General features: G+C 41.2%; 1 protein-coding gene across 1 annotated transcript; it reads right to left on the reverse strand.

The window, feature by feature from the left end:
* Nucleotides 1–728: 728 nt before the first annotated feature.
* LOC107382193 (uncharacterized) lies at nt 729–5,455 on the reverse strand. Its single transcript, XM_015954234.3, has 6 exons — nt 5,269–5,455; nt 5,013–5,158; nt 4,863–4,924; nt 4,638–4,751; nt 1,110–1,208; nt 729–979 (listed from the first exon to the last, which is right to left on the reverse strand). The coding sequence occupies exons 1-6, from the start codon at nt 5,386–5,388 to the stop codon at nt 795–797; spliced, it is 726 nt and encodes a 241-aa protein (XP_015809720.3). The 5' UTR covers nt 5,389–5,455; the 3' UTR covers nt 729–794.
* Between the last annotated feature and the right edge of the window lie 2,984 nt (nt 5,456–8,439).

Consider the following 8,439-nt stretch of genomic DNA (forward strand, 5'->3'; position numbering starts at 1 on the left):
CGACAAGCTGGATAAAATCTGTTGCTGTCCCAACTGCTGCAACGGTTCCTTTCAGAATAAAAGCTGAACCATCAAGACCCAGGCTCGGGTCTCACCAGATGCCAACAAAATTGTCGTGACCCGGGAGTATCTCAAGACTGGTGGTCGGCTGCCGTGGCAGCTTCTACAGGCTCCGGCTCCATAAAGATCAAGCTGGACCTCGACATTCCTGATCTAGACGGGGACTTCCGCTCAGGGTATGTAGGCCGACAAATGGCGTCAAATGTGTTTATTAATCTCCTAATCAAAGCTTAGCGCGAAGACATCACCTTCAGTTCCCATCGGAACTAATCGCTTCTTCGGATTTGCTGGTTCTGAGCAACATTCCACATCACCCCATTCACCGTCTCATTCACCTTAGTTACACCACACATTTAGAGTTTAAAGTTAGTCTAGTTTAATCTGTTCAGTAATACATTTTTTAACTTTTAAACTCGACTTTCTCTTCTGTTGTCTCTGAGTGAACACGAAGCTGTTATCTAATCCCTGCAATAAAAAGTTCCTGTCTTCTGGTTAAAATAACCTCACAGATCCATAAGATTGATTTCATATTTCCTATGGAATCCTACGCCTTATGGCTCATTAAACAACATGTAATTTAAATCATTACACTGGACAAGCTACTGCCGCCCTGCTACTGTTTTCATGATGATATTAAATATGACACAAAGACGACATTAAGGCTTCCGTTTGGATCTTACATCTTTATTGTAGCGAAGTGTTTTTATGGCACTGGCATGACATTTCTGACCATGTTAATTTCCCACAGTTTTAGCAGAGGTAGACGTTTTGGAGATGAAAGAGATTGTTTCAGTTAGTATCTCTACTGCTTTTTCATGTTTTAAGATCTTATCCAGTTGGTCTAAGGCATCGGAGTTAAAAGCACTGGAAAGATCAAGACTCTTGATTTCTGTAGAGACAGTTGGATCAGGACAAAAACCTGAAATACAAACACAAACATTTTTGATGTAATCACTTATTTGTTTGTACATCTACATCATAAATTGCTTTGTACAAAAAACAACATATGTACTCTTTTACAGCAGTGCAGCCAGACTGAAGGTTCGTACCTTTCTCTGAATCCAGTATGGCTGGCTCTGGTAGCTTCAAACACTCTACCTGCTTTTTAAACTCTTCCAGCTCTGGAGCAGAAATCTCGGTCCTCCGGCCTGAAAAACAAACGTCAAACTGGTAAATTCGGCATTTTGGGGATTAACACTGCCAGGCAGGGTGATTACTGTATAATGAAAGTTGGGTGAGGGGGTTGATTTTTTTCTCCACACATAGATTTGCATGAAGAGCATTCCACTGTTGGTTAACGAATGTGACATTTTTTCCATCTTGTATGTTGGTACTTTGGTATTTCAGCAGGACTAGAAAATAAAGTCCCCTTATGAAGAAAAATGTAAATGGACTCAATGTTCCCTCACTCAGACGCGGATCACCAGGGCCCCCTTCTGGTCCATCATCTGACGCCTCAGGAGGGAAAAGCAGTGGGCTACGAGCACTGTTTACAGATGCTAGTTATAAAATCAGAAAACCATGACAAAATGTATTTATTTAAGTAATTCCATTCAATAAAATCTGCATCTCCATAAAGTTGGTCAGCAGCAGGAAGTGCTCTAGAAAATTCCTGGTAGATGGCTGCATTGAGCTTAGACCTCAGAAAACACAATGGACCAACACCAGCTGATGACATGGCACCTCAAACCATTACTGACTGTGGAAACTACACTGGAGCTCAAGCAACGTGGATTCTGTACCTCTCATCTCTTCCTCCAGACTCTGGGACCTTGATTTCCAAAAGAAATAAAAAATTTGCTTTCATCAAAGAACCTAACTTTGGACCACTCAGCAGCAGACCAGTCCTTTTTGTCTTTAGCCCCGGCGAGATGCTTCTGAGTCAGAAGTTCTGGTGTTGACTCTTGTTCAAGACTGGCTTGACACAAGGAATGCAACAGCTGAAACCATGTATTGCATATGTCTGTACGCAGTGGTTCATGAAGCTCTGACTCCAGCTGCAGTCCACTTTTTGCGACCCCCCCCCCTCCACCCCACCCCAATTTTTTTGAATGACCTGTTGTGTCTTGTCCTCCGTATTTAAGGTGTTAACGGTCGTCTTTTGGACAATTGTCAGGTCAGCAGTCTTCCCCATGATTGTGTAGGCTACAGAACTAGACTGAGAGACCATTTAAGAAGAAAGAAGAAGAGGAAAGTATAATTTCTAAAGCGCCTCTCAAGATAAAAATCACGAGGCGCTTCACAAAAGCAAAATATGTAAAAATATAAAAAAGCATTTAGAAAATGTTTTAAAATATATTTAAAATGAGCAAAAATAGACAATTGTAATTAAAAAATGTTAAGAAAGAGAGAGAGTGAACAGGAAAGAGGGAAATCAGTGGATCCTGAGGAAGGTGGAATAGGTGGGGAGAGCAGAATAAAGAGAGAGTGGTGAAGAAGGTCATACAAAAGCCAGCTTGAACAAGTGAGTCTTCAGCTGCTTTTTGAAGGAGACCACTGAGTCCACTGATCTCAGGCTCAGGGGGAGAGAGGTCTAGAGTCTGGGGGCCACAGCAGCAAATGATCTGTCACCTTTGGTCTTTAGCCTGGTGTGGTAAGCAGGTGTGTAACAGCTGCAGCTTAGACATGGGGCTTAAAGGAGATGTACAGTTGGATTTAAAAGCTTTTGCAAGTGTTTTGAGGCAATTAGTTGATTAGAGCGTGGCACCAGGAGTCTTCAATACTGAACCTTTTCACAATAATCAAATATTCTGAGATACTGAGTTTGGGATTTTCAAGAGTTGTCAGTTATAATCATCAAAATTAAAAGAAATAAACATTTGAAATAAATCAATCTGTGTGTAATGGATTAATCTAATATAGAAGTTTTACGTTTTGAATGGAATTACTGAAATAAATCAACTTTGTCATTGTATTCTAATTTTATGACCAGCACCTGTGTAGTGGTAGTGTGCTGCTGACCTCTACTCATGACGTTGTGGATCAGTAGGCGGAGTACCTTGAAGACCTCCTCATTCCCTCATATTTTATGTAGCACCTCTCAAGATAAAAATCACCAGGCACTTCGCAAAAACAAAAAAAGAATTAAAATATAAAAAAGATTTCTAAAGATGATTAAAAATATGTTTAAAATGATAAATAAATAACAATTGTTTTTAAAATGTAAGGAAAGAGAGAGAGAAAATGAATAGGAAAGAGGGAAATCAGTGAATCCTGGGAAAGGCAGAATAAGAACAGAATAAAGAGAGAGTGGTGACAAAGATCACACAAAAGCCATCTTGAACAGGTGAGTTTTCAGCTGCTTTTTAAAGGAGACCACTGAGTCCACTGATCTCAGGCTCAGGGGGAGAGAGGTCCAGAGTCTGGGGGCCACAGCAGCAAATGATCTGTCACCTTTGGTCTTCAGCCTGGTGCTGCACAACCAGTAGGCTTTGGTCACTGGACCTCAGGGACCTGCTGGGGGTGTAGGGACTAAGAAGATCACCAATGTAAGATGGTGCTTGTCCATGTAAGGCCCTATAGACCAGAACCAGGATCTTGAAATGAACCCTCAAGTTGACTGGCAGCCAGTGAAGCTGTAAGAGAAGCGGAGTGATGTGGGTGTGTTTTCTGAACCACCTGTAGATGGTTCAGGGAGGTTCTGCTCAGACAAGTGAAAAGCAAGTTGCAGTAGTCTAAGCATGATGAAGGTGTGGAGAACTGTGTCAAGTTCAGAGAGGGACAGAATGGGACTCAGCTTAGCAATGTTCCTGAGATGGAAGAAGGAAGAGCAAAACAAGAGAACTGACATGAGAATCCAGGGTGAGAGCTGGGTCAAAGGTCATGCCAAGATTCCTGACAGAGGGTTTGGCATGAGAAGCAAGCTGACCAAGAAAGTCTTTGACTTTGGGAACCAGCTTGTCTGGGGCACAGATGAGGATCTCAGCTTTATATTCATTTAGCTGTAGAATGTTTACAATGATCCAGGTTTTGATAAGGGTCTAAGCAGGTGTGTAACAGCTGCAGCTCCGACATCTCATGGGGCTTGAAGGAGATGTACAGTTGGATGTCATCTGCGTCAAGATGGTAGGAGATATCTTTAAAGGAGCTCAGGATGTGCTGAAGAGGAAGCAGATAGAGGAGGAAGAGTAGAGGCCCCAGCACAGAACCTTGTGGGACACCATGGGTGAGGGAGGTGGTGGAGGACCAAAACTTGGAGACGGCAACAGAGATGGAACGCTCAGACTAATATGAGGAGAAGGTCATTAGAGACCCCAAGAAGAGCTGTTTCAGTGGAATGAGCTCTACAAAAACCTGACTCGAAACTATCCTAGATGTTATGTTCAACAAGAGCAGATGTGAGTTGTTTAGCCACAACCTTTTCCAAGATCTTGGAGATGAACGGAAGTTTAGAGATGGGTCTGAAGCTGCTATGGAGAGCGGGGTCAAGGCTGAAGAAATTATTCATAAAAATCTGTGTTTTATTTTAGCTATAATGTTTAAGTGTGACATTTTATTTAGCAAACATATTAAGTAACATAATATTCACATCATTAACTGAAATAGATCTTTCTTGATGTTTGTTTTGCTTTTCTTACTCATAAGCTGCATGCCTTTGTATTGGCTGCTTCCAATGGTGTAGTTTGAATAAACCACCAGGCAGTCAGGACAGCCAGTATTCAGCAGGAATGCAGAGGAGGGATAGGGATTTACTGAGAACACCGAAAAACACACAAAACATTTCAATTAAAAGCAGCAGCAACACTTTACCTGAGCCAATCTGTTAATTCTAGTAAACGATCACTACTGTTGGAACAACTCACCCATGACCAGGGTGTTGTTCTCCACTGATACGGTATAGGTTAGACTGAAGCAAGAGCCAAACCTAAAATGTGAGGGAAAAACACAAAATAGGTTTATTTTACAGCATCAAGTTACCAAGGTTTGATGCTTCAGTCCAGATTTGAAATTACATTTTTTGATTCTGAAAACTGATGAGATCATTGTCCTTGTTTCCAGCTGTGACGTTCCACCAGCTAGACTGCAGAACTGATTGTGTCAGCAACTTGGATCCGATGATGTTTGTGCTCTCTCCTATGTAATACCATGTTCCAAGGAACTGTAACAGATCACATGGTCATCAGCTGTACAAAGTAAATGAAGGGATTCATTTGAAAGCAAAAACTTCATAACCATCTGTCGAACCCATGTGACTAAAGTTCATCTTACTTGATCTCTTCCTTGGATTGAATTTTGTTGCAGAAGATTGTCACAGCTGGTCACAGGAGCTGACTGTCCAAGGGAAAGAAGACTGAACACAGCGACAGCTACTTGAGCAAACTCTGTCATGGCTGGATGGATAGTTGAGTCTGTCCAGGCCTCCAGTGGTGCTTTTAACTAACAGTGATCAAGCACTGATGTACAGACAGCTGTTTGCTTTAGTGTTGTAACTCTATCAGAGATAAGAAAACATTGATTTTACGACAAATATTAGTTTGGGACCCTCCTTGCTTTTATACGGCTCAAAGATACGGAAAGGTCTCCTCACTTCAGGTGGAAATTGTTTTCTAAATGTTAAGAAAAAATTCTTAGGAAATTCAAGATTTTGGATCACAGGGACAATTTTCACCAAGATATTCCATCTGAATCCATCAGTTCTTTAATCATTTCAGGCCTATTCGTGATCATATAAGGATTGCTTATACAACTTACACTGGACTTTCAGTCCAACCTCTTCTCCAGTTGCAACTTTAAAGGGGCATTATGGAAGTTTGACAGCCAAAACATGTACAAAAATAATACATTTCTTCTTCATACTGTCATGATCTGTGCTGCATAACCATCTATGCTGAGTGTTGTTTACAGGTGGGTGTGTCTGGAGAGCCCAGCTGTGCCAAATCAGTTCATCAGCGATCAGGGGATTTAAGGAGCAGCTGGACATCTCACCATTGCCAGATGATACTCAGTCTTGGGTAGTTTCTAGCCCTCCTTTTGACCTTCCTAAAAACTATTTTAGAATTTGTTTGTCCACCTGCTCCTGCCCTTCTTGCAGTTAACCTGCTCTGCCCTCCTGAATCCTCCAGGTTCCAGTCATCTGTTCATCTCCACTCTCTGCTATATCTCCGGAACCATCTACCACATTCCTCCAGTCCTGCTGTTTGCCCCTGATCGCCAGCTCTCCGTCACCCACCTATCCACCTGCAGCTCCTCGGTCTCTCCATCCAGCCAGGTCTGACTAACCCCCCCACAAAATACCGGATCATCCAGGAAACAGTAAGCCTTATTTTTTTCATCATCGTCTCACGTTGCTCCAGACTCTGACCTCTCTTCCTCTCTCAGACCCCACGGATCCCTCCAGTCTTGCAGAAGCTTCGGCTACCTCTCCCATTCAAAATAAATCATTTAAACTTACCTTCTGTCTCTCGGTGGTGATTCTTCATGTCGTGGGTCAAGAAATTACCCTCAAACATGACACATACATTCTCCTGCAATGCCCTGGTCCTGTGGAATGAGCCCTGGCATTTTTACTGTGATTGCCTGTTTTTTCTGTAAAATCACAGTAAAAGAGAGCTGCTCGGGTCGAGCAGGCTGCTTCATGCGTGTTCACGCTCAGGCATAGCCCGTAGCATTTGCTATCAGTAGCTTTAGCAGCAGAGAGTGAGGTAGTGCCAACTCAGCGACTTTGTCGCTGCTCCTAACGCCTAGTGATGAACCTAGCTACATTTCTTAGGACCCTTAGCTACTTCTAGATATATCCTGCAAATTAGCAACAAACTAGCCATTTTCGCTCCGAACTGTTCTTTGAACATAAGACATCGGACTCTCGTGCAGAAGACCCAGGTTCGATTCTGGATGTGAACATAGTTCATTTAGAGTTTCTTTTTTACATTAATGGTATGTTTTTTTTGTTTTTTTACGGTAAGATGCCCAAATTTTTATTTGAGACTCGCCGAACGGCATTGAAATCACAGATAAAAAAAAGATGTGGGTTCAAATTTCATTTTGGAAAAATTTTTCAAGCAAGGGAAAGGAATGATCTGAGCATGCAGGAGGGCTGACCCATCATCAACCTTTGTCAGCTGTGCTGAAGAGAAAGGTACAGAACCAAATTATTTAATTAATTAGCTGCGCGTTCTCCTGTCCTCTGTCCTCCGGGCCACACACACACACACACACACACAAAGAGACCGTCTCAGCTGTTATTTTCGTTAAGGAGTGTGCATGTACAGCATGCGCGCCTCGTGCACGAGCCTACTATTGAAGCTGCCGTTACACTTTTGGCCTGAGGGGGCAATCGCCAGCATAAACATTCAAAACTCCGTAAAGTCCCTTTAACTCAAAGGAATGGTGATCTTGAACATAAGAGACAACATATCAATGGAAAATTTTGAAAACCTAGCACTCTCCTAAAGACATATCCTTGCATTTTCTTGGCATTACTCTATACCCACGTACGCATGATTTTTTTGTTTTGTTTTTGTATTATTCCACAGAAGAAAAGGGATGAAATATTGTTTTGTAAAATATCTTCTCTGGAGTCCCTCAGGGAACCAAATTTAGAATAATAATTTTTAATCTAGAAAATGTTGCAACAACAGCACCAATAATAATAATTGGTTTAAAAGATAAACCCTGTTTGTTTTGTTAGTTGTTAAATTGTATATCACTCTCCCCAAAAACCAAACTTTTGTCCCAGTAACAAACTCTGACCAAGACGAGTAAATAATTTACAGTAGCACTGTAAAAACTAATGTTTCTTGGAACTCTCTTTTTGTTGATTAAAGGAGAGTAGATTGTTTTCTTGTCATTTTTGCATAAAATGCGTTATATCATTTAAGACTCTAACTAAAGAACATGACTACAAAGCAGAACTATGTTTTGAACATTTTACTAATAGTGCTATTGAAAGGCTAATTTCTAGCTAAGACTGAGAAAAGTCATTAAAAACTACATAAATAAAAATAATTTAAAAAAAAAACATGTGAAACAGAAATAAAAATGCTGGTACCGGTGTGTAGCCATATTTGCATTGAGGTCGTGGTACTTTCGTTTCCACATTGCAATGTTTATATATCTTTCACTCTTGCTCACTGCCTACGGTAACACTTTACAATAAGGATCCCTTTATTAATGTTACTTAGTGCATTATTAAGCATGAATAAACAAAGGGGTGCTTATTAACATTTAGAATCACTATATTGGCTCCCCTTATGTTTCAGGATCGATTTTAAGATACTTTTAATGGTTTTTAAGTGTCTTAATGGTATTGGCCCGTCTTATCTCTCACAACTGCTTTTACCATAAGGAACCTCGCGGTCCCTGCGCTCCTCTGGAAGCCGTCTCCTAGTCATTTCTAAAGTCAGGACTCAAACTCACGGCGAGGCATCTTTTAGTTATTAT

This window comes from Nothobranchius furzeri, chromosome 7, assembly GCF_043380555.1.
Source record: "Nothobranchius furzeri strain GRZ-AD chromosome 7, NfurGRZ-RIMD1, whole genome shotgun sequence".
Lineage (NCBI taxonomy): Eukaryota > Metazoa > Chordata > Actinopteri > Cyprinodontiformes > Nothobranchiidae > Nothobranchius > Nothobranchius furzeri.

Excerpts from the sequence above, each read along its gene's own strand:
- LOC107382193 (XM_015954234.3), bottom strand. The coding sequence starts at position 5,388 with ATGACAGAGTTTGCTCAAGTAGCTGTCGCTGTGTTCAGTCTTCTTTCC. Across the intron at positions 4,752-4,862 it reads GAACAACACCCTGGTCATGG|TAAATCCCTATCCCTCCTCT; the intron begins GTGAGTTGTTCC and ends CGGTGTTCTCAG. Across the intron at positions 1,209-4,637 it reads CAAAGGCATGCAGCTTATGA|GCCGGAGGACCGAGATTTCT; the intron begins GTAAGAAAAGCA and ends TTTGTTTTTCAG.